At 34.4% G+C, this 27,217-nt stretch overlaps 1 protein-coding gene across 2 annotated transcripts in view; it reads left to right on the plus strand.

The window, feature by feature from the left end:
• The window catches only part of EXOC2 (exocyst complex component 2), a 256,076-nt gene that overhangs the window by 120,997 nt on the left and 107,862 nt on the right, over window positions 1-27,217 (plus strand). For both annotated transcript variants that reach the window (XM_054591988.1, XM_054591989.1), the window contains exons 7-11: window positions 239-319; window positions 12,199-12,344; window positions 12,478-12,559; window positions 13,288-13,390; window positions 17,967-18,085. In XM_054591988.1, coding sequence (XP_054447963.1) covers window positions 239-319; window positions 12,199-12,344; window positions 12,478-12,559; window positions 13,288-13,390; window positions 17,967-18,085 — 531 coding nt within the window. The remainder of the gene's footprint in view (window positions 1-238; window positions 320-12,198; window positions 12,345-12,477; window positions 12,560-13,287; window positions 13,391-17,966; window positions 18,086-27,217) is intronic.

Raw genomic sequence — 27,217 nt, forward strand, 5'->3', positions numbered from 1 at the left:
AGGATCACATGATTATGGGTATAATGTACTATTTTAATAGTGTGAAACTAGGAATAATTTAGACTGGTGTCTGCTGGTTACTTTGCTGAGCTTATGAAGAGATTTTACACATTTGTGCTTCTTTCCAGCAATGAAAATAATATGACCATTTTAAAAAGCTGTTTAAAAATGTCATTTTGATGTAATGTATTCCCACCCATTTAAATAGTGTAAATTGTAACTGGACATTTTATTCTAGCCATTCATCAAAAGCTAGAAGCAGATGGAACAGAAAAAGTAGAAGGCTCCATGACGCAAAAACTGGAGAATGTTCTGAACCGTGAGTTTTGTTCTACCCAAAACTATTTACGGACTTTATAATAAACTTTGATATAGTTATTGGATCTGATTTCACAGAACAAAACAGTAAGTTGCACTTTAGTATTTATTTCTAAATAGTTGTGATTTAATGAACATAAAGGGAAATAAGAACATTAAAAATGAATGCCCTGGGTTTTTTTGTTTTTTGCATTTTATTTATGAGAAATCATAATTTGAAAATAAGCCAGTATACTTCTTAATAAGTTAAATTTGTCACCATGAAAGAGACCATTCTATAAATAGCATCATCAAAGACAGAAAAGCACTGAGACAAAAAGCCAGGACTTTTATTGACCAAAACCCTAAAAAACCATCTTCAAATAACTACTGGTATTAATACAAATAATATCAGCTACTAGATTAACAGATGCTTAGGTGTCACTTATTTATACCTGGCTTTTTTTCCAAAATGAATTTAAGGCAGCTGCCTATTTAGGAGTGTTTCAATTCAGAAACATTTTTAAAAAACTGTAGGCCACGATAAACTTACATAAGAAAATTTTGAAACATTTGACAAGGATCAGTGAAGCCCAAAGGAATCTCCTTGTTTTTTTAAAACTAAGTATAGCGTATGATTTCCTCATAGTAGGGTAAGAATAAAAAATTTAAGAACCAACATGTAGAATCTTTAGTGATTCGTTGAATGCAGGACTGTGATGTTGTTAGTTTTTGCACTTCTGGCTTAAGTTATTTCCATGAACAGAGTTTATTGAGCTTTTTTTGTAAATATCTGTTTATAAATCTGGGAATCTCTAATAAGAAAGTGTTTTCTAAAAGGAAGCTTTAATTTGACATAGACATTCCTTGGTAGTAGAATTTTAGTACTTAGATTTCATCCTAAATTTATGAGTTTAACAGCACTTTAAATATTTTTCCTTCTGGTTGTTCTTGTTGTTGTTGTTATTGATATTATTATTTGCCATGAGATTTTGCCTTGTTTTTGTATGAGAACCATGTCACAAACTTGGTTGAAATGAATATGTTCTGAATCAAATCCAAATAAACATTTATGAAAACTATTTCTATATTAGCGTAGTCAGACATATTAAGGTCTTGGAAGGATGTTTTCTACTCAGGAATGTTGTTTTTACTATAGAAATGGTCATTAAACCATTATATCTATAAAGAAAAAGAAGGATTATTTTATTTACTTTTCAAAGGTGATTTTTATGTACAAGCTGATTTAGTAAGTATATCATTGTTTTCAGTAAAAGAAAATAGATTCTTATTAAGGTTTTGAAAAAATTAAGATTTGTTTCAACTGTTAGGTTTAACATATGTGTTAACATAATTTTTTTTAAGGAGTAGTTTAGGAAATCCTCCCTTGGGACTTGTGCTATAAATTTGTAAGAGAAATCATTTTACTTCTATTCCTGTATAACCACAAACCTTTTCTAAAATATGCCGTGCTAATTTTCTATTGAAGTTTTTTTTTTTAATAGAGTTGTGCTTAACATGAATACTTACTTCATTATGAGACTCTACTTCAAGACTTTCTGGTATAACTTTTTCCTTATATTTATTTACAACACTCCCTTTATTTAAGGAACAGTTTTATCAACTAAATGTTGATATTTACTGCTTTATGATAAGGTTTTGCTAATCCAATCTGAGCAACATTCATTTAAGACTCGTTATGTAGAAGTACCCTGCTCAGTCCAGTATTGGGTAGACAGCAGAAAAAGATGTGGCTCCAGCCTTGCAAGCATGTCCTCTGCCCAGACAGGTGTGTCAGAGTTACCCAAGACTTGAGAAACTGTGTCACTGAGGATTCAGAAAAAGAATTATAAAAATACCATGGAAAATTTTATTCCTTTTGAGAAGGAAGGAAGGAAGGAAAGATTAATTCATATGAATGTATTTTAGTTTGCTTAGATTATTATTGATGTTTTAATTATACACTATATACATTTTTATTGAGTTATTTTATTTTTTAACTTTTTTAAAGATCTTTATTTTTTAGAGAGAGGGGAAGGGGGAGAGGAAGAGAGGGAGAGAAACATAGATGTACAAGAGAAATATTGATCCGTTGCTTCTTGCATGACCCCATTTGGGGACCTGGCCCGCAACCCAGGCAAGTGCCCTGACTTGGAATCGAACTGGTAGCCTTTTGGTTTGCAGGCTGGCACTCAACCTCCTGAGCTACAACTGGCCAGGGCTCTTCAGTTATTTTAAATTAAAGGTTTTAAAATTTGGGCAGCCTTTCTTACTGTAAATTAAATTTTAATGAATAATGTTAACTGTAAGAAACTTAGTCCATGTTATTCAGAATTTATCAATGCTGAAGCCTTTCATTGAAATTCTTTTATTTTCACTGATGAGTTTCTCAGGTTTGCCTTTTAACATAATAATTTCTTCTTGATTTCAAGCCAGTGATGAGGCGATGGCTACTATTGTTTATATCAAATTCACATATCTAACTCTATTTTCTTGCCTATTCCTAGAGTATAGAACAGTGTTGTCCAGTAGAACTTCTGCAGTGATGGTAATGTAGCTGTTGAGCATTTAAGATGTAGCTAGTATTGGTGAGGAATTAAATTTTTAATTTTTACTAATTTTAGTTCATTTAAATTGAAGTAGCCCCATGTGGCTAGTAGCTACTTTATTAGACAATGTGGGTATGGACAATGTACTATAAGTATTATTTGTAGTAGCAGCTGTGGTAGTAATAACTGAAATATTCACCGTGTTCAGCAAGGGTCAGAAACATTCTGTGTATTCAAGGTCTGTCCAGAAAAACTCCAGCTATTGTTAATATAATGAGAACGGTTTGCACGACATCATTGTAACGTGGCAGCCAAGGAGAGTGGACTGGAATGTACATGTGTAAACAATGATCACTTCACTGTACTCGTCAATGGGGTCGGTAGATGCTCTTGAATGAGTTGTGTACTGTTTGGCTTTAGCATTCAAAATGACTGAGGGAGGAGAGCAATGAATCTGCATCAAACATTGCATTAAGCTTGAATATTCCTCCATGGAAACTGTTTGGATGATTCAGAAGGCCACAGCTAGGAGCAACAGGTGATAGGCAGGTTCATCATGACAATGCACCCACTCACGTATCATGTCTCATGCTGAGTTTTTTGGTCAAACATCAAATCACCAAGGTGACTTAGCTCCCCTACAGCCCAGATTTGGTGCCTTGTAACTCCTGGCTTAAAATCACCTTTGAAAGGGAAGAGATTTCAGACCATTGATGAGATTCAGGAAAATATGGCAGGGCAGCTCATGGTGATTGAGAGAACTGTGTGAGGTCCCAGGGCACCTACTTTGGCCGGGACTGAAGCATCATTGTTCTATGTACAGTGTTTTTTTTTTTTTTGTTTCTTGTATCTTATTCAATAAATGTCTCTATTTTTCATATTGCATGGCTGGATACCTTCTGGACAGACTTCATATTTAGTCCTCACAATAACTCTGGTTTGTACTATTGTCTCCCTTTTATTGATGAAAAAACTGAAGCCTAGAAAGATCAAATGACTTACCTAAAGTCATGTAAGTAGTAAATGGTAGAGATGGGATTTATGTCTTGATCTGGCTTCAGATTTGTACTTTACTGACTGACCTTTCTGTGCATGGTTTTGGTATGCATGAATTTCAGTTACCACAGTTCAGTTCAATATACATGTTTCCCAAAAACACGGTTCAGATTTTAGTTGTCACAGTGTATTTGCCATAATTACATAAAGTATAAACTCAGATGCTAGCTCTTCAGTCCATAGATCATTCTGTAAATAACAGATATTGCAAGTGATCTGTGACCAAGTCTGTCTCTTCTGAGTCAATTGGTGATTGCTCACTGCATGTGTTACCAGTTCACACACAGACAGCAGAGTGATTGTAGAGCCTGTCTCCCAGAGATAAACTCGCATGTTAGAAATAGATAATTAAAAGTGGGGATTGGCCCGAAAAATTGCAAATGCATCAAGAAACAAAAAATGATAACTAATTAAAATTCACATCTAACATGACTGGAGTTACCAAAGAGGTAGCTGACGGTGGGAATGTAGATAATGCTGCTGTTCGAGAGAATCAAGCTGTGCAGCCAGAGAAACTCAGCAGTGGTGAATTTATTGATGGAAATGAGGAAAGTGTGAATAAAAAGTTGAAGATATTTTATGTGAAGAAATACCTAAAGGAACACTCAGATAATCCATGACATTGAAAGTACAAAGAATAAACTTAGAAAGGACTATGATAATTCGTCAAAGCATAGAAAAGGTGCTTGATACATACAAATTTTATGATGAAAAAACGAAGCAAGCCATGTTGATAATTTTTTAAAAAAGAAAGGAAACAGTTGAATTTTCAGTGTTTCTAATGTTTTAAATTACAGTGTACTAAATAAATAATAGTTTTACAGCTTTTTGATATTTAAAAAAAATATTTTATGTATTTATTTTTAGAGACTGGGGAAGGGAGGGAGAGAAACACCAATGTTAGAGATAAACATTGACAGGTTGCAACTCCTACATGTCCTTGCTTGGGACCAAACCCACAACCCAGGCATGTGCCCTGACCAGTAATCGAACTGGTAGCCTTTTGCTTTGCAAGATGATGCCCAACCAATTGAGCCACTGGTCAGGGCTTTTTAATATACTTATTGACTTATAACCGACAGTAAGTTTTTAATGTCTCAACAAAATTTTTTAGTGAAGAACAATCATCATTTTCCCATTGATTATTAAGATCATTGCTAGTTTTCAGCTTGCATGGTCATTTATGTGGTCCTGCCTAGTATGTAAAGTGACACTTGTACTGTACTATATTATCTAAGTAGAAGGAATACTGAGCACTTATTTAGAGGCAGATTGGTTTTGGTTTTGTTTTTTCTCTCTTTTAAAAAAATTTTTTTTTTATCGTATTGATTATGTTGTTACATTTGTCCAATTTTTTTTCTCCCATTTATTCCCTTCCACCCTCCATTCCCCCCACTCCCAGCATCTCCCCTCCCCTTAGTTCAAATACATGGGTTGTACATATAAGTTCTTTGGCTTCTCCATTTCCTATACTGTTCTTAACTTCCCTCTGTCTATTTTGTGTATTATTTATCTGCTTATTCCCTCTACCTTTTCCCCCATTCTTCCCCTCCCTTCTGTTTTACTGTTAATAGTTCTTGATCTTTTTCTTAGGTAAGTCCCTTTAACATTTCATATAGTAAGGGCTGGTGATGAAGAACTCCTTTAACTTTACCTTATCTGGGAAGCACTTTATCTGCCCTTCCATTCTAAATGATAGCTTTGTTGGATAGAGTGATCTTGGATGTAGATCCTTGCTTTTCATGACTTTGAAAACTTCTTTCCAGCCCCTTCTTGCCTGCAAGGTTTCTTTTGAGAAATTAGTTGATAGTCTTATGGGATCTCCTTTGTAGGTAACTGTCTCCTTTGCTCTTGCTGCTTTTAAGATTCTCTCCTCATCTTTAATCTTGGGTAATGGAGTTATGATGTGCCTTGGTGTGTGCTTTCTTGGGTCCAACTCCTTTGGGACTCTCTGAGCTTCCTGGGTCTCCTGGAAGTCTATTTCCTTGGCCAGATTGAGGAAGTTCTCCTTCATTATTTTTTCAAATAAGTTTTCAGTTTCTTGCTGTTCCTCTTCTCCTTCTGGCAGTCCTATGATTTGGATATTGGATCGTTTAAAGTTGTCCTGGAGGTTCCTAAGCCTCCCCTCACTTTTTTTGAGATCTTGTTCTTTATCCTGTTCTGGTTGAATGTTTATGTCTTCCTTCTGCTCCCAATTGTTGATTTGAGTCCCAGTTTCCTTCATTTTACTGTTGGTTCCTTGTATATTTTTCTTTGTTTCACTTTGTGTAGCCTTCACTTTTTCCTACATTTTGCGACCATATTCAACCAGTTCTGTGAGCATCCTGATTACCAGTGTTTTGAACTGTGCATCTGATAAGCTTGGCTATCTATTCATTGCTCAGTTCTGTTTTTGGAGCTTTGATCTGTTCTTTCCTTTGGGCCATATTTCTTTGTCTCAGTGCTTCTGTTACATTGGGAGGGGCAGAGCCTTAGATATTTGCCAGGGTGGGGCAACTCAGGTTTCTGAGTTGTGATGCTGTTTTGGGGGAAGGGTCCAAGAGGGAACAATGCCCCTTGCTGGGCTCTCAAGAGGCAGATTTTTAATACTTGCTGTGTAAGTATTTATTGAGCACTTGCTAGTTCTAGCACAGGTTTATGAAGATAAAAATGCTTTACTTCTGAGAGTATATAGACAACTGGAAAATACAGACAAACAGGTGGTTAAATTGTGGTGCTATAACCCTCTGCTGGTGGTAATTCTGGGGTGCATCTTAAGCTTTCACAAGGGGGACCTTATTGAAAAGTGGAGTCGAGAGAATATCGGGAGGGGCCGTCACATGAGTTTTAAAAGATTACTAGGAAATAGCCAGTCCAGAAGAGGTTGGTGGGTGGGAAGCTAAGTGGATACAGTTGTATCTGGGCAGAGCAAGCAGCATTGAAGAGGCACCAACTTCAGAAAGGAGATGGGCTGCATTCTAGGAGTCTGGATGCAGCGTGACTGCAGAAGAGAGAGGCTAAGGTGCTAGCTAGAAGGGTATCTGCTCATTATAAGCTTTCTATGTAGTACCATGATGGGATTTGTTTCTATCCTGAATATTGAGCCATTGAAGGATTTTAAATAAGGGAGTGATATTATGACCTTTTCAAAGAACATTCTGCCCTTTGTATAGACAATGGATTAGAAGGGAGCTATACTAGAGAAAAGAAGAGAAGCCCAGATAGAAGGTATGGTTGGAAGAGTGAAGTGCTGAGGACTCTTAACCAAAGCAGAGGTGATGAAGATAGATTTGAATGACAGATGGGAGATGCCAAGGAGATGAGAAAGGCAGTATTCAGTCATTGGATGAAATAAAAAGAAGAAAAATGAAGTACTCAATGATGACTTCCAGATTTCTGGGCGCAAATGGAGGAAGAGGAGCAGGTTTGGGGCAGGAGGAGAAGAGTGGAGAGGAGAATAATGCAGTTTGATTCATAATGTGCTGAGTTTGAGATTTTTGAGGGTTACACCCATGAATAATATCTTTTCGCTCTCAGTGTCTCCTAGCTGTGTCAGAATGAGCAAGTTGAAGAAGCGCTTTGCATTTTAGTTGCCTGCATTAGAAAATGGGGGTAAATATAGAGCTTGCTTGTCTTATGGAGACATGTGCAAATTTAAATGAATTAACAATTAATGCATGTTTTCAGAATAAAAATTTAGAATAATTAAAATAAACTTTTTAGACAAGCACCTATCATAGAATAAGTGCTAGACATTGTATGTCTAGTATGTGTTTATACCACCCACAAAGGCTTCTCAAAACTCCTTTTAGGGTTTAAGGGACTCATAGGTACTAAAATGTTTTTTCTCCCTCCGTGACCATTATGAACCAACATCTGTTCTTCTCTCATTTCTACAATTCCATTCTGTGTGCTTCATCTTCATTCTTTTCATTGTATTTCCTCAATTCTTCTCAAAGACAGATAAACTAAGCACTTGTTAGTTCTAGCACAGGTTCTGAGAGTTGATTATCCATCCAGTAATCTTTTCTCCACTATCCTCCATGATGAAGCCTGACCAAACTATCAGATTAGACTTAAGGTCCTATACCTGTGCGCCAAGCCCTCTTAAAGGTGAGGTGCTCCTGATTATTGTCCTCAGTTTTGTTTTCAGTGTTCCTTCAAAGGGAAATCTTCAGGCTTCCTCCTCAGGGACCAAGTTGGTCCCATAAGATGATGCTGGGATGTCTCGAGAAATGCTCCCATAAGGATCCCTTTCAAAGAGTGAGGGTTGATTGGCTGAATTGTCTCCTCTAGGGAAACAGAAATTCATCTTTGGCATGGCTCAGAATACAGGACTCCTTTGTGATGGGTAAATTCATTAAAAAAATTATTGTATGTCTAGTAAAAAAATGTATGTGAAGGTTAGTCTTAAGCAAAGGGGCATATCTTAAGATACCAGATTTGGGAATCATCAGCATAGAGGCAGTAGTTGAATTAACAGGATTGAATTATTTCACCCTAAGTACTATGTGTAAAATTAAAAAAAGAAAACCAAAGACTTGAAACATTAAGGAATATTAGTTAGGAGTCAAGTTTGTAAAAAAGGAAGTGACTTTTACTCAGTGGTATGATGGTAAATGTTTAAGAACTGACTTTCCAGAAAGGAAAAAGAAAAAAAAAAGAAGAAAACTAACCCTAATAATAGCATTTCTAATGTATAAATTCTTCCATCATGGTTGCTTTCAAGCCACCAACTTGACATTACTGAATGGGAATTGAAAAGAGATGGAATAGTTGACTCTTGTGAGCATTATGAACCAACATCTGTTCTTCTCTCGTTTCTACAATTCCACTCTCTGTACTTCATATTTTGCTCTATAATTCCACTGTTGGGCATTGATCTGTAAACAAGCATTAACCATTCGTATTGATATATTTCATGCAATATTATGTTATAGATGGCAGCCTATCTCATCATTTTCTGGAATCTGTTTAGAGAAACTGCGACTCATAGAGTAAGTAGGTTGTTAGATCTCTTTGTGGTCCTGGTTTTGCTACAAATTTAAGTATACATTTTTAAGTTACCTTAAATTACCAGACATTTTAAGTTTTCCTAATCTCATTTAACTTGCCTATTCCTGCGATCAATTGTGTGTTGCCGGGGCGGGCGGGCGGATTCTTTCATCCACCCCACAATCTCCCCAAATCACATCAAGCATAGGCCACAGGCTAAAAATCACTTTCATGATATATTGTCTCAAGTGTTGGTGCCATGAAAAGAACCAATAAGGGTCACTTTGAAGTAAGAGAAAGCATGTTTACTTTGAACAAACATGCTTGAAGTTGTAAGACAACATTTGAATTACATGACTAGTTTCTATGTAATACAAGTTCCTGGCACAATTAAAATTTTTTTCATTGTTAAAGATAAGATGAATGAAACAATGAGTTTGACTGGTTAGTGTGTAGTACTGCAGTGATTTTTCTTTCGATCTTTTCCTCCTAGCTTCATTGAGATATAATTGACATATAACATTGTATACAATGTGCTGATTTGATACACTTTTGCATTGAAGTATGATTATCAGGTTACTGTTAGTTAACACCTTCATCATATCACATAATTGCATTTCTTTTTTGTGGTGAGAACATTTGAGATTTACTCTTACCAACTTTCAAGTATGTAATACTGTTATCATTAACTAGATCCCCAGAACTTATTCATCTTCTTACTGGAGGTTTTTACCCTTTGATCAACATCTCTATTTTCTCCATCCCCTATCCTTTAGCCCCTAGTAGCCACCATCCTTACTCTTTGTTTCTGTGAGTTTGCCTATTTTAGAGTCTACATATAAGTGATATCATGCAGTATTTGTCTTTCTCTGTGTCTGACTTAGTTCACTTAGCATAATGTCCTCAGTGTCCATCCATGTTGTCCCGTCTTACACTGAGGAAATTTTATTGTTCAGTCAGCCCAACCACAACAGTAGCAGACACAGTGTTGTTATAGCAGCATTGCTGTTAGTGCTTGGGGTACCTCTGTAACTGAGACGAGGACAGTCACTCTCCAGTGTTGAAAAAGGACCAATTTTCAGGTCTAGACTTGTTCAGGGCTAGTAGTTTTAAGATCAGGATTTGTTCCGCAAACTGCAAGATTCAAAGTTTTCACCACTATGTCATTCAGTTAGATTTGTTCTGTGGTTACACCCTGGATGTTCAAACCCCTGCCAGCTGCCATAAAAATTGGATGTTTAGGTATAAGAAGGTGGAGTGAGGTTGTGGATGGATTGGTGCCTAGGGGGATTGTTCTGAAATGCCTGACTAATGGCTTATTTGTGGTGTCCCTCACATGTGAACAACACTGCTGAGTTCAGTAGTTTCATTTTCTTTCTTTTTTTTAAAAAAAATAATTTATTGGGGTAATATTGATTGATAACATTATATAAATTTCAGATACAGCTTTATAATACAATATTTTATGCTTCCCACCCAGTTTCATATTCTTATTAGTGACTCGAGATTAAAGACAAAATGCATTTTGTGAACTGCTGATAATTTTTATCTGCTTGCCAAATCTTGGTTTCACTGCTCTCATTTATTTTATTACTAGATATAATTAAACAGTTATCAAAGAGTTATGAACTCAAAATTTTATTGTGAATGCAGTAAAATTCACAGCAGAATAATAATTTTTGGACAGAAATTATCTATAAATTAAAAATTATAATTTTATAATTTATAATTTTTCTGTGTGCCCAAATTAAAATTCTCCATGTATACATATACGTCTATATAAATTATAATTTCTGCCTACAATTTTTCTCTGTAAAATGTGTGTATTTTATTTACTTATAAGTGAATTTTCTACCTGTACTTGTTGTCATACATTTTAGAGGAGTTAAAATTGTTAGTTGGTATATTTTATTATCTTTAAGATGAGAAAATCTAGTTTTGAACTGTCATACATTTGGCTTTAAATTCCTTCATTGTATATAAGTGCTTAGAGAATTAGTATCTACGGCTCAGCTCACACATAAGTAATCAACCATTTAAAAATATTTAATCACTTTTATGTATCAGTTTATTTATGAAGTCTCAATTTGTGAAGTTTATATTTTTATATAACAAATAATAATAATTTTCTTTGAAGAAAAACAGTTTTAACCCTAATCAGATTTCACATTCATTTAGCCACCATTTTGTGGTTTGGTGGCAAGAAGAGAGTATGTTTTTCTCATATTATAGCAGAAATTTCGTACTTGACATTAAATAGAATGTGATGAAAGCAGCTATTTTGACAAAACAAAGTCTTTATATCAGGCTTTTAAAATTTCAACAGAATGTAAACAATTTTTGATAAAACAATTAGTTATAAAAGTGACTTTTAACAGGATCAGGCCACCCACAGTGTGGAGTAGAGAATATGGCCTGCAAGCCACCCAGTCAGACTGAAGTAATTTTTTCATCTTTGCTTAAAGTGTAGTCACTAGACCAGATAATGTAGAAACTTTTTATGTGCAGTGATCAAACAGTCGAAAACAGTTTATTCTTTTTCTCCCCTTTTCTTGTGGCTAATTAAAAATAATTCATAAGTTGAAAAAGTTTGACTATTTTTGACCACAGTAAATTTCGCTTTAGATAAAACAACTCTTTCATTACAGTGATTCATATAGTCTGAGGTCTTTTAGGTTAAAAATATGTATAAAATGTTCAATTTGTGTATAATACAAGAATTAGCTGATACAAGAAATATTCATCAATGATATGTTAAAGTTTGCCATTTTAATGCTTATGTAATTTTTTGTGCCTGGTACAAAAGAGATATTTTTTCCAAAAAAAAAAGGATTGGTTGTAAAATATTTATTTTGAACAACTTTTCTGAAAAATATTTTCCTTGTTTTGTATATTACCACATATGTGGATATTGAATCCAGGGAATTTAACTAATGTACGTGTGTTTGCAGATACATATATTTGTGCGTTTTAACTTATTGTCTGAATTAATGAAGTAATCTAAGAGCCCATGGTTACTATGAAATGTAGAAGAGTGACTAAAAATAAATGTATGTTCACATTAGGAAATTTATGTGGGCCTGGTAAATATGCTTATCTTTAATTGGATACCATTCTTAACATAAGAAAAGACTTAGCAGGCAAAATGCAAATTGTACTTGAGCAAACCATGAAGATCTTCCTTATAGCTAACTTTTGAAAGAGTCTATTGAGTTTTAGTATACAGCTACAATAGCAGTCTGACATTTTGTTTCTTTTGTCCAGCTATATGTTTTATGAATAAAATAAATTTTTATCTGTATGCTTTTTTCTTTTAAAATAGGGGCAAGTAATACTGCGGACACATTATTTCAAGAAGTATTAGGTCGAAAGGACAAGGCAGATTCCACTAGAAATGCCCTCAATGTGCTGCAGCGATTTAAGTTTCTTTTCAACCTTCCTCTAAATATTGAAAGAAATATTCAAAAGGTAGAGAATATGTTTATATACCTATGGTTATAAATGTCATACATTTTAAAGAATTGTTAAAAATTTTTTTTCTTAACCAAATGTCTTCATTGTACTTTACTGACAGTCTCCAAAAAAAATTTTTTTTTTTAAGGGTGATTATGATGTGGTTATTAATGACTATGAAAAGGCCAAGTCACTCTTTGGGAAAACAGAGGTGCAAGTTTTCAAGAAATGTAAGAATTGTTTATTGCTTTTTGATCTTTCCTTTTACAGGAAGAATATGGGATGTATTCTACAAAGGATGTTAGACACAGTTTTTGTTTATAGGGAGCTGTTTTTAAAATGTGAAACAGTTACCTCAAAAATAACATTATGGCTTTTCTTACTAAGATGAAGTAAAATGAGTAGCTACACTATAGACTAGATTATTGGACATTCTTTGCCACTTATTAACCATAATGTTATTAAAAATTATTTTATTGGAATCAATTATAGATATTTTATAGAGATGGAAACCTACATTTAATCTTTCTTCTTCAGAAAGATTGATATATTTATTTATGAACCCCACATTAAAGTAAACTGAACAATTTTTGAAATGACCTCTGATGCCAGGTATAGAAAATAAAACAAAAAGCAAAGCCTATAAAATGCCCTATGATAATAATACCTTATCAACTAGGAGAAATATCACAGGGCTTTATTGTTTGTAAGTCCTAACTCCATAAGGACTCAGAAAACTTTATTTTTATTGTAGTTAATTTAGTTTAGTGAAATACACAGACAAATGCACACACCCCTGTAACTCACATCCCAGATAGAATGTTTTCATTTCTCGAGAAGGTTCTCTTGAGCTTCTTCTCAGCTAACCCTCAAGGCAACCACAGTTCTGCTTTCTATAACTTGATTGTAAATTTCCATTCTGTAAATCTTGTATATTTATTTCTTTTTTTAAAAATAGATTATGCTGAAGTAGAAACACGGATTGAAGCTTTAAGGAAATTACTTCTGGATAAATTGCTTGAGACACCATCGACCTTACATGACCAAAAACGTTATATAAGGTAAACTTGCTGCAAGAATTTTCACAAATCACATATATATGTATAATGTTGGATACTTTATCTAACTCTTAAAGCTAATTTGGGAGAAATCAGAAGATGAAATTATGAAAGCAGAAATACTTAGGAGTACCTAGTATAGGACACCAAAACTCTTTTGTATACTAATACATTTGCAAGTACTCATTTTTTTTTTGAATTATTATTTTTTTAATTGTAAGTACTCTTTAAGAGCAAGTAAACTCTGTTTGAGGAAAGCAAAAGTAGCCTCATTGCTTAGTCACCTCTTCTTCCTGCTCAGCAAGGGCTTACCTAATTTAGCCGGATGGTTTGGGTGTTGCACCTTGTAGGCACCCTCAGGCCACAAGGCAGGAACTCCCTGTATGGTTTACAGCACAACATTGTCACACACTGTGCTGGAAATTCATGCCACAAAAGTGGGTCATGTCTCAACAGTAAAGAAAATTCTGAAAGGTTTTAATCTTAAAAAGAAAGTGGGAAACTTTAAAAATATCAGTTAATATATGAAGTGATGGACATCACAGGATATGATAAGGCCTTCTTTAGAAAGAAGCAGTGTAGCATAATGGAAGCTAGCTGTTCACTTTGGATGTTTGGATGTTTGGAGTTTTCTTTTTCAGTTTATTCATTTGTGAAATGGACATGCTAAAACAATCTACATCTCAGGGTAGTTGCACAGACTACATTTAAGAATCTAGCACCAGGTACATAATAAGTAGTTAATAAATTATATATTGTTTGTATCAGGATATGGAAACACAGCATATAAAGTTAAGCTTTTATATCTATGATTTAAAAATACGAACTTTATTTTTTGTCATATTTTGAGTGTGACCTTTGTTCTCAGAATAAGCTATTACTTTTCAGACTTAATACCCTTCCTCTTTAATTAAGTTTATTGAATATTCATTCAGTAGTTGATAATAAACTACATATATTGAAAATAATTTCCAGGTATGGAAAGAGGGTGTAGTCTGAAAGCTGCTGCTTTGTTTGCACTTGGGTCCACATTCAGACTTGTGCACCTAGTGATACAAGAGCACACATCAGCACCGTGAGCCATTGTCATTTTCAGCGTATTCATGTTGCTGAACAGGAAAGAGAAAGGAGACTTTCTCAGTGGAGGAGAGAACACTAAAATTGATTGCTGCCACTATCCCTCATCTGCAGTTGTGGCCAGACAGCATGCAAGATGCACTATGTTTATCATTTCTGACCCTCCCAGTCATTACTTAGGGGCATTTGTATTATATCTTTTATACTGGTGAGGAGACTGAGTCTCAGATTTTATTGCTTGTTCAGTGCACACAGCTAAGAGTAGGAATCTGGTTTGCTTACTTCCAGAGTCTATTTTGATTTTCTTTAAGCTACCTTCATAAGAAACAATGTATTTTTTAAAAGATTTTATTTATTAATTTTTAGAGAGAGAGGAAGGGAGAGAGAAAGAAAGGTAGAGAAACATCAAGGTGTGGTCACTTCTCATGTGCCCCCTGCTGGGGACCTGTCCTGCAACCCAGGCATATGCCCTGATGCAGTCGAACCCGCGACCCTTTGGTTTGCAGGCCAGCAGTCAATCCATTGAGATGCACCAGGGCAGTATTTTATTTTTTAACATGTAAAGAGACAGAGTTCCAGGAATGTTAATTGTCATGTCCAGGACACCATTGGTTAATGTTTCATTTGTGTTCTGTTGGTTATTATTTGTATTGATTTTATTGTTGATACTTATCCCATTATATTTTCTAATAATAATGTGTTAAATTTTACTGAATGTATGATATCTTTATGTAGTGAATTACTGTTATTAGATGACTAATGTGTAGTTCTTATAACTGGTTAACCTACTGGATAGCATTTAAAAGATGGTGTGTGTTTAAAATGATTCTTTTGAATGGCCTATTTAAATGCTTTTTTTTCCTGTTATTTTAAAGGGAAAAGAACAAAAAGGTCAATGACAATGTCTAGTAGTTCATTTATTTTTTAATCATTTTATTTTTGATGAGCTTTGAAAAAATATTAAGCAATTCTATTTTTCTTCTTGAATTAAGTTTTTAGTTATTAATAAATAGGAAAAATAACATTACAACCAGGTCAGATATCTGTTGGACTTTGGTATCTATGATGATAGGGATGGTGAGTACCTCATTGGGATAAAGACAGCTTTCTCATCAACAAAAAATGCACCTCCTCTAGTTCTCTTATGCAATTGAAGCTACACATTGTATGAGTGAAAATCAGATTACTACTGTGTTATCTTACTTTTGTTCTCTGTTTTATTGAATTAAAAACTTGCTGATTATTTTCACTCTTCTTATTCTGTTTTGATCTTTGTCTCTTTAGCAAGAAGCAAAGTTTCGTATACTTCTTCCCATGTCAGTGTGATCCTATATCTGGTAATATTTAAAAATCATGTCAGAATTTGACTAAAAACTTTACTTCCTAAAATTTAAAATATTGAACCTATACTCATCATCAACATACTTTCCCTCAGAAAAGTCTTTTAAAAAGGTTCTTCAATATACAGCTTTAAAAGAAATGGCAGTAACTTGTATCATATTCTACACAAATATCTTTGAAGTGAAACAAGTACTTATATTTAAGCTACTTACTAAAAGAAATGAAGAAACTGACTGAATTAAGTAATTTAACAAATTAAGTAATTTGAAACACTAGAATTTGTGAGAGAACATGTTTATCTTCCTTTATAAAACTCTTACTGTAATAGCCATTAGTAAGACAACGGAAAGATTATTATTAAATTTTGTGAGGACTTAATTACCACACTAAAGAAGCTTACAATTTTAAAAGTTAGTAAGCAATAAATACTCATTGATTTCTTTTGCTTGAGAAAGACTCCTTATAAATCGATCATCTGTATTCTTATTCAGTAGTTTGAAAATTAGAAGGAAACAGCTTTCCTCTGTTTTACAACTAATACAAATCTGAGGTGATTATATGAGTGAACGTGTTAGGAGAAAGTGTTGCAGAAGTATTTTGGAGGCAAAACAAACCTAAGTAAGGAGAACGATAAGACCAAGTCTTCCTGGCAAGAGAGAATAAAATCAGGTTTTTCAGAGACGTGACACAACATACTGTTTGTCACATTTACCTTCCAGTCAATAAAAGAGAAAAGCCTTGTGAGAGAAGTACAGTCTGAGTGGGTTTTGAAAGCTTTGAAATGAATTATTTATGCCAAGCTAAATGTAATTTGTTAGATCATAGTTTTCTTCTAGGGATGCAATTAACTGATTTGTCACCCTCTTACAAACACAGCTTATCTGTAGCCTGCAAATACAGAGTCACAAGGAGGGAAAGGCCAGCTCTCAGGGCTGTCCCTGGGGCAGTGTGAGCCAAGCTGTTTGACCGGCCCTTTTGCAGGACAATCAAATGCCAGCACTTCTCAGAAACCAGGTTGTCTCCATTAGCCTGGAAAATCAAGGTCAGGGTGTGTAGTTCCTAAATGTGATGTCAGATTTCTTCTCCACATTTTATTTATTGCTAGCTTACTACAAAGTGTTTCACCTTTAATAGCTGCTATATGAGATGTCTATGAGTGAGGAAATAGCCAGTCCTAGAAACAAGGGAGAGAAGCATCAGGTGGTTCTCTGAGTTATTAAGATTTGGCTAGAGGTCACACCTTCTAACCAGTAATTAAAATTTATCATCAAATGAAAATCTTAAACCTAAAGACAACAGACAACTTATGGTTTAAGAGTAATTTTAGGACAATAAATTCAGCCTCTGGAGTTGATTTAATTTGATTTAACTTGTTATATTTATATATTTTGTGAGGGCTGAGCACTACATCCTGAATGAAATTTGGTAGAAATTTTTCAACTGAAATCTATTTCAGTTGTCTCTCGGGGTTTGGATATTTTCTCTATACAAAGATCACTTTAAATATTTTAAGAACTATATTAAACTATGAAAAATGCCCATCTATATATTTTCTAGAAAAACATTTTCTTGGTCCTGGATTAGGACTCTAGACTTTAGAGGTAAGTGCTTGTTGTCACCTAATCTCTTTAATGTAATTAAATGGCTTGAAGTTTCAGTCAACCCTTGTTTAGATTGTCTAGAAAACAGTGTCCCTGTGCCATCTAGTGGCCATATTTTAGACCAGAAAGGAATAAAAAAACAACTGAAATAAAAAATAATATTCACCAGGTGTCCTGTGCCGGCTCCCACCTGTGTTTTATGTAATGACAGAACTAAGTAGAAACACTCTGTGAATTAAATGTAAATATATATAAAGGTAAGTTCTCACTTAGTATATTGGATCATCATAAGTTATCTTTATCCTCTTTGTCGTATTTATAAAAAATCCTAGTTTTATAAAATATAGCTTTAGTATTTGTTAATTTCATGAAAAGAAATTTGAATCTATTTCATTTAGAGCTAAATATTAGAGACTAATCTGACAACTGTTCTACTAATTGATAAAATTTTAGGTTTTCTTCAAAAGTGATGATTTTGAAATATGCTAGCTTTCCTTTTATCCTTATTTATGGCTTTGTAGAGGAAGCCTACTTGGTCAGCGTTGGCCTTGCTTTTTCAGGTACCTGTCTGACCTTCATGCACCTGGTGACCCTGCTTGGCAGTGTATTGGAGCTCAACACAGATGGATCCTTCAGCTTATGCACAGCTGCAAAGAGGGCTATATACAAGATCTGAAAGGCAAGGCTGTTCTCTTCCAGTGCACTATGCCGCTTCATATTGTCACTTTAACACATTTTGGAATGTGTTAATGATTAAGGAATGATTGGTTATTTTTCTTGATATCTGTATATGTGGTGGGCACTTTTCTCCCCCTCCCCCACCCCAGTTAGCATTATGCCAGCATAACAGAACAGAGAACTCTTTAAATATGCCTGTTATTATGGATGACTGACAGTATTCACAAAGATTTGGTTTAGGAGCCCCTCAAACATTTGTGAGTAACAGCCTGATGTTAGAAATGATATTAGTTCTTGACGAATCTTGATAGTCCACTTGGTTTTTTTTCAAATATATATTGAGCCCTGCTATGTACCAAGCACTATGCTAAGTACAGATAGATACTGAAGAATAAAATAGACATGGTCCCTGCCGACGTGAAATTAAACATGTAATTAACCAAATACAAAGATGTGCCAAGTGATGATAACGAAAAATAATGATATTATGAGGGAGAAGAACTGAAGAGAATGTTTTAGATGGCTGGTTGTCTCAGAGAAAACTCCATGTAAGCTAAGAGCGGGAAGGATGTGGGGTAGCCTTCTGGGCCCACTCCAGCCTGAAGGAAGGACCAACCTTTATGAAGAGCTCAAGGTAAGTTTGAAGGAAGAAGTCCCAGCTGCATTTACAAACACTGACTCTCCTGAATGTTATGTGCCAGCCACTGTTGGGTGCTAAGGATACGATGGTCAGTATGGCCATCACACTCTGCTATTTTGGAAGCCTGGGTCACACAAGGCTTCCAAAATAGCAGAGTAGAAGGACAAGGGAAGTGACTAGTAGAATACAGTGCTACTTTCTAAGCCTGGGAAGTTGCAAGTGCCACAGTAGCACTTAGGAATAGCATTTGACCCAGAATTTTGAGGTCACAAAAGTGGCAATCCAAGGTTTGAAGAAAATGCCACATATTTTGAGAGATCTGTAGTGTGTCTGTATTGGCTCATTGAAAGAGGAGGGGAAGAAGAAAGAGATAAAAACCAGTTCAGGAAGAGAAAGCAGGATGTGTACTGGGTTTCAAGCAAGAGAAGGCTGCTGAATTCTGTGTGGCTGGAGCTTAGAGCATAATCAGAGTGGCTAGAGTCAATGGATTTCGTTAACGGCTGCTTCAAGGGATTTGGACATTATCCAGAAGGTGCTGGGGGATCCATCAAAAGTTCCAAACAGAGAAAGAGCCAATGAAATACATTTTTTAAAAGATGAATGTTTTCCAGACAGTGAATGGATGAGAGGGTGTAAGCCCAGAGCATTGAAGTGGTTAGGAGGTGGTTGTGGCGATTCAGGCATCTCGCCTGGCATGGAAGTGGTGGATATGGAAAAAGGGATGGATTTGAGAGCTGTAATAGGAACTGGAATTGACCTTGGCAGCTAGTTAGGATGATGGCACTATTGAGTTAGAGGACCTAGAGGAAAAAATGATTTTTTCCCTCTTGTTTGGATATGCAAGTGGAGATATTCAGTAATAGTTGGATTTAAAGAACTAGAGGCTTGAATGTGGTCTGCATGTAGATGGTCTGGGGAGGTGATGCTTTTACTCAAGAAGCTAAAAATAAAAGGAGAAAACTAAGACAGAATCCTGAAAGTGATGTTTACTGGGCTGATAGAAGAGAAACCTGGAAAGGAGCAGGAGAAGGGGTATTCATAGGGCTGGGAGGGAAACAGCAGGGTATGATATTGCCAAAGCAAAGAGGAAAAGAATGATCTGCAAAGTTTTTAAAAGAAGAGTAAGATACAGAGGTGTCCTTTAGATTTAGCACTGAGGCTGGTGGTGGTGGCAAATGCAACGGCAGTGGCCTGGGATGCCAAATGGGTTATATAAAATAAGGCATAGTGATACTTTATAAGATTTCCAGGAGTCACTAAAGTAACATGAGAACAGTCCTGGCAGAGAAGGAAGTATAACAAAAGAGGTCACAATTACTTAGAATATTTATAACACAGTTACGTCATGAATTAGAGTATTTTCCAACTGTGATCCTATTCTTTTCTAGTATCGATCTTTAGATAAACCCAAGTATCTTTTTTTTATTCCACATCAAAATTCCTATTAGTGTCATTATTTTTATAGCTTTAGCAAGTGAAAATGACATCAAATGATATATAGAATCTATAGTCTTTGGAGGTATTTAGAGGGCTTTACATATTTGTTAACTGAATATACTCTGGTAGGCAGGACTCTAAACGTTGACTGCCTGTCAGAATCCCCTTGGTGGTTTTAAAAACTTAACAATTTCTGTCTTCTACCCGATTCTACCAAGTGTATTAGTTAGAACCTCTAGCAGTGGAGTCTGAGCATCAGTATTTTGTGAAGATTTCAGATGATCCATGTGCAGCCAGGGTTGATAGTGCACCAGATGCTATACAAGGGAGTACAGTAGTAAGCAAGACTGACATGATTTCTGACCTCTTGGACCTTGTAGTGTTGTGGGAGAGACATATATTTTTAAAAATCATGTAAGTATTTATTACATAAATATAATTGTGAAAAGGGTTAGCAAGTGGGGAGTACAGAATTCTACTCCACTCTAGTAAGGGACAGATCCAAGGAAGTTTTCTCAAGGAGGTGATATTTCCATTGAAACCAAATGGTGAAGATCAATTATCCAGATAATTGGAGAAGTAGTAGTCCAGAAACCTAGTTGGTTTTCAATAAATGTCACTTCATTCCCTACTCTTCTAATACAGTGATGATATGCTCCAGATAACAAACAAGATACATGGTCTGATAAAGGATTTTCCTACTTAGCTTCTAAGAAACAATCTGACTGTATAATTTGATTTTGAAAATATTTGAGTTTGGGGGATATGCATATATTTTGAGGGCAACATAGAGACTAATTCAGGTTAGAAATTGCATATATCTTATTGTCATATCCATACAAACTATCTGCTAACCAATATTGCCAAAGGTCTGATTTTTTTCTTGAAGATAAATGGAGAGATAATTACCTAATTTTTTTCCCCCATTATCTTGATGTTATGTTTTGCTATATGTATTAATACAAAACTGCTTACAATCAGTATTTCTGGGGAAAAAAATGAAAATAGCTTATATGAAACTGGAGCCCTACTTTTTAAATTTATTCTGACCAAGCTTGCCACAAAACTTGCTCATCACTTGTGAAATAATTAAAAGAATGTATAATAAATTCATTTGTTAGTGACAGATTTTACCTAAAGTTATTCTCATAAGTTGGTCCTTTGATTAGGAAGTAAAAAACAATTTACAGTCCTTTGAATTTACCTTACAGAGTTTCATTACACGACAATATAAATTTCCTAAATTCATTAGTCAGATGTTTTTATAGGTTATATTTTAATTTTCCTTGACATTCAGCAAAACATGCTTACCTGTGTCCTCTTTTTTTATCCTGTCAGCAGACACTACCAATACAAACAACATGGGTAATCCTAACATATAGGAGCTTTTTAATTGGAAGATTTATATGCTGTTTTGAGCTCACATCAGTTTTTTTACATACTTTAAAGCAGAAAGGGTAATATAATAACCTCCCGTGTTTCAAAAATTATCAACTCATAGCTGATCTTATCTATACCCTCATTTTTTTACTCCCTCCCTTGCCCTGAATTATTTTTGAAGCAGGCCACATCATCATTTATACTAATTTCATCATGTAATTTTAAAAGGTAAATATGTTCTTTAAAAACTTGAACCATGTCCCGGGCAGTGTTGATTGGAGCGTTGTCCTATAAATTAAATGGTTGTGGGTTGGAGCACATGCCTAGGTTGCAGATTCAGGCTGGTCAGGGACAATAAAGGGGCAGCTGATAGCTGTTTCTCTCCCCTTCTCTCTCCTTCCCTCCCTTCCTCTCTCTCTAAAAGCAATAGGTATGTCCTCAGGTGATGATAAACAATAAATTAATCACAACCCACCTGTATTAAAAATAACTCTAACCAAAACACCATTATCATTATGTAAAATATTATCAATTTTTTAATAATATCAAATATTCAATTCTCGAATTTCAAGACAGTTTAATATCTTCAGGATCTGGATATATTAATACCATGGCTTTTTAAGTGATTCTCAGTGCCAAGGCACATGATATAAAATCTGACATAGAGGTAGGCAGAAGAGTTGTTTCCTAGAATACAAGAATTTGCCATGTGTAAAACATGGTTTACTTTGGCCACTTTGCACTTTTCTGGTTTTCATCATTAATGCATGCATGTGTCATTGGTTACATGTTCGTTATTTAATATAAACTTATCTATATTTATATAGGTAATGTAACTGTACTATATAGTAGAGGCATATGTATATATGTATAAACATATACAAATATTAATTATTTACCTTAATTATAAGTTTGCTGGGAATAAGCACAATGTTTCTTTTATATAATCTACAATGAGTTGTTCATTAAAGACTCTTAATTGATATTTATGAGTACCCTAATTATATTGTATCTAACATAAATACAAGGTAATATTGGGGAAAAACTCCTAAATACCATTTGGACTTTCTATTGGACGTCTTTTCATAATTATGACCTTTTATATGTGGAAGAAACCTGGGAAATTGTCTGTTCTTAACTGATGTTTAATTGGTGACTTTAGATCCCTTTTGCATGTGAGAAGGATATCTCAAGGGAAGCCAGGTAACAATCCAGCTTCTTCATGTCCTGACTAGTGGCAGAACTAGTGAGTGGTTCTGATTTCTCCTCATCCCACCAGCGTGTACTTCGTCTCAGTCAGGGAGGCAGGACAGCAAGTTCCACAAGACCTTTCTGTATCCTATTGTTAGAGCAAGTATTTCCAGCAAACAGGATTTCTGAATATGATGAACTTAATGATGACAATGCTTATATTTTACCTAGCACTTGGTTATAAAGCTTCATTGTTTTTATTCAGGTATTCTCAGGAACCTATTTTCAAAATGAAAGTTGCATTCTAAATGTAAAAAAATGAGTTGTAAATTCTTGTGTTATAATCTGTGCTGAGACTTTTAGCACTGGAAAGAAAAGTAGTTGTGATTTTTTAAGCAAACCCACAGGCAGAACAATAGTTGAGAATTGAGACAGTCTCGTGAAATAAAATACAAATTTAAATCAGTAGACTATAAATATAGCAGACAGGAAATGGTTTCTTTCTGTCTTTTTAAGTAAAGCTGATCTTTAAGCATATGTTTAATTAACATGAATTTTTTTGAGTCTTAAAGTCCTTTACATGGTGGTTTTGGGGAAAAATGTTAACTGTATTTATTCTTTGGTCTCCAGAGAAAAATATTGTGAGCAAGGATGGTGATAGATTTTTCAGAGACAACAGTTCTACACTAAAAAGTTACCTTTTCTAGGAATGGTTCTTTTATATATGAAACATTTGTCAGCAGAGGTCATCATAAGGTTGATATTCTTATGAACACTGCATTAGATCTTTCTCTGGATTACAATTTTTATAGTGATAACATACTGAACTAAGAGGGTGGTATCTTTTTATGTTAAAAATACTAGGACACAAGAACAGGAGAGTATCATTGCACCTTAAACTCACTTTGTCATTTATCTCCAAATTTCCTCATTTCCTCTTCTGTGGCCTACCTCTCTGTAGCCCAAATGTGATATTTTGATTTTTCTAAGGAGACATAAAGATAGGAAATAAAGATTATAACATTTTAAAAACTCATCTTGAGAACTTAAATACTAATGGAAGAGTGATTTTTTTCTTTTTCCAGCCTGAACCAATTAACCATTTTGCTTCTCGTCCTCTGTTCTCTACCAGCCCTGTGTCCTAAATTGTTGCACACGGAAAACTTTCACCAGCTTATAAGAAGTGCCATTTTTCCCTTAAAATTCCTATGAAACAGGCCCAAAATTAGACTAATTCTTAAGGTTTCTTGCCAGGAAAAGCCTTTGGTTAACCCCCTACTGACATTCCCAAAGAGGACTTTTAAAGGTAGACTTCAAAGGTGTTTTCTTCTTTGTTCTGAAAATGAGTTTAACCCTTAAAATATATGTTGGCTATATTTAATAATTTGAGGGAAAAGATTTCAGCCTGCTCACAGAGTAATTATTCCCTTCTTTCAGATATGTACTCAATTAGGACTTTCCAAAAGGACATATTAGAATGGAGCACATTGGGATCATTAGAGTAGGAGCAATAACTTAAGCAAGCAAGAGATTTTTAAAATAGTCACACAACAGAAAGGAATACATTCATATGTAGTTCAGGTTTTCTTTGAAAACTTATATATATGTCACACCAGAAAGGCTTTTTCTGAATCATGTTAATGTGGATTTATTGTAGAAAAAAATAATGAGAGTATTTTAAAGGCTGGACTAAATACCTACTATTTTAATTATTTCGAACGTTGAGTAAATTATTAGATTAACTACTTGCTGAAATAAAAATGTTTATCCAGTGACCTGAAAGTATAAAAAAAGCTGTATATATTTTCAATTCAAAAGCTCATAAAATGCATGCATAAATTATATTTTATAATGTATGTATAATTTTGTGAATTTACACAATTTAACCAAACTGCATTTTTTATATTTTTTACCTTTATGTACATAACTTATGGTTTGTTTTGAATTAATAAGGTATTAATGAATATAATTCTGGTATTATAATAATTCAGGGTTAGTTACACTTACTGTACATGAGATTAAATTTCAACCTCTGTTAAAAAGCTGGCAGAAGATTCATCAGATTGTCTATGGGACTATAAAAATATCTCCATAGTTAAAAAGATAGTAAAAATGTGTTTTTATACACATTAACATTTTAATAAAATTATATTTTCTATTTTAAAGTTGTTATATATAATGAAGTTGTACATTAGGAAGGTGTTTAGATGAAGTTTATTTTCTGAAGATTTAAAAATAGTTTCTCTCCTGAATGTTTATCAGAACAGTATGAGCCCAGAGTTATAGAAGTCGATTTTAAAAGGAAAAAAAGGAAAGGCACACCTGCAGCAAGAACCGATAATGAGACATTAACTTTATTTTTACCTTCTCCCTGCATCTAAGTCTTCTCCAGTGTAGATTACTCAACCCCAGCTTTATCTGCACACTTGTTCTTTTGTGTGTTGTAACCAAAGTATTTTTTAAATTTACTTTGGAAGATGAAAAGCTAAATGCTTCTAGTAGGATTTTATTTGCTTTAAGACTTACAAGCTATGAGGCGTATATATCGAAGAAAGTAGATTCAGGAGAGTTGAAGTAGAAGAAAAGTACCAGTTAATGATTGCAGTGAAAAAAAAAATTTCTCCAGCAAAGTGGTAGTCTGATTTTCTTTTCCCTTTTGTCGTTTTGTTTGTTTGTTTTTTTCAGAGAGAGAGAAAAGAAACAAAACCCAGGTGATATTCATTGTTCCATGAATTAACTTTACAATTAATTGTTTACTATTAGAATTGTTGATGCATACTTTTAGAAATTGTCACTATTGATTATAAATAATACTAAGTTTATGTAAGCAGTTTCAATTACCTAAATACAGATCAGCAGGTTTATACATAAAGAGTATAGATTTGTTTTTAAATTTAATTGAAATTACAATTTTAGCTTTCAAATTAAATTTAAGGCTAGTAATTAATGTTGGTACTTTAAGCAGTTTTTTCAAAAAAGTCAGTAACCTGGAGTTTGATTTACTTTATGAATACCATAGCACTTGTTTGCAGATCACGTATAGTAAAATAACAGCTGTCGAATATCATAGAAGAGAGTTGGATTAAGTTCTCTTTCCTTGTCTCTTCTGTTTTATACTAGATTCTATTCACCTAATAATGAATGAGCTGTGTATCTTTGTTAGATCAGACAGGCCAACAGGCTTATGTCAAAGACCTTTTCACTGTTATCCTAGCAGCTGGCCCTTCTCTCCTGTCTTGCTTACTGTATATCTGGAAGAGGACTTCTTGTGGCTGGGAGCCATTTCGTGTCCAAACCATGTACCCTTCCTTAAGAGAAAAAAAATTTTGACAGTGACTGTTGTGCGCACACATTGACTGCTAACGTTAACTGGTAATTTAAAATATTCACTATTACAAATATTTTAATTATGTATTCTCTCATTTTGTTAATAATTCTATTATATATCTTGAGCATATTTTCTTTACTTAAATCTTTATATATACGTGTATATATATATATTGCTATAAAGGCGTAGTATTATAATTAATAAATAATTTTGTTTTGCTTATTCACCTATCCAGCTTACATGTAAGCTGGATAGGTGCTTAGATAGCCAATGTTAGCAAATATGTGCTTCTTCAAAGTTCACACCTGTAGTTTTGCTTTTAAAATAGTTTTTAATTTTTCAGCTGTTGTCGTGAATGATGTTATGTTAGAAACATAACCTGGAACCTGTTAAGGACAATTCTGACACCCTAAAAAGTAAAGTAAGATATGTTAAATATGTCTCCCTTTGTTTAATTTGATTAAATGATCCCCTTTAAATTGAGGAAATGCTCCTGTAGGAACTTTATATATAGAAGCATAAGATCAAAAAGAACATTTTTATCTGTTGACACAGGTCTAATTCATAAGGAATTTGTAATTCTGCCTTGATATACTCACCCCTGCCCCCCAGCTTTGGCATTGAAATTCTTCTGTGTGTTGTGCTTGAAAGGAATCCCATCCTGCCTGTGTCTGTGGAGGCTCCTGGCCCCTCGTGTTTGGTCAACAAGCAACAGTGGGTGGTCGAGCTGCACAGGGGACAAGGGCCTGCTGTGCTCAGGAAAATGTGTTCAAAGGTGTTTAAGGGCAGTAAGGAAGTCAGCTGCCCTTCTGAGAGTTCGGGCTATAGACCAGTGTTCCCCACACTACTGTAGACTGTGAGAAAACTTGTAAGAGGCACGAAGGATGAGAAAATATAGTGAATTTATTCACCTGGTTCCACATTTGCTTCCCTGAAGAAAGGTCTCTTCTGCCCTTTATGTTATATAGGCTCTGTTAAACCAATATTGACTACTTTTCATTTAAAATAGGGAAAACTTGCACATTTTGAGTTGAAAGGATTTAACTGATACATGATAAGTTTTCCTGGAAGTCTTATGGAATACTAGGTATGATAAGCATTCTCTAAAAAGCCTTCTTAAAGTTCTTATCAGTTTTTGGTAAGAAAACAGAGTTTTA

Source organism: Pteronotus mesoamericanus, unplaced genomic scaffold, assembly GCF_021234165.1.
Source record: "Pteronotus mesoamericanus isolate MK-2021 breed Mesoamerican mustached bat unplaced genomic scaffold, CSHL_Meso_final scaffold_31, whole genome shotgun sequence".
Classification (NCBI taxonomy): domain Eukaryota; kingdom Metazoa; phylum Chordata; class Mammalia; order Chiroptera; family Mormoopidae; genus Pteronotus; species Pteronotus mesoamericanus.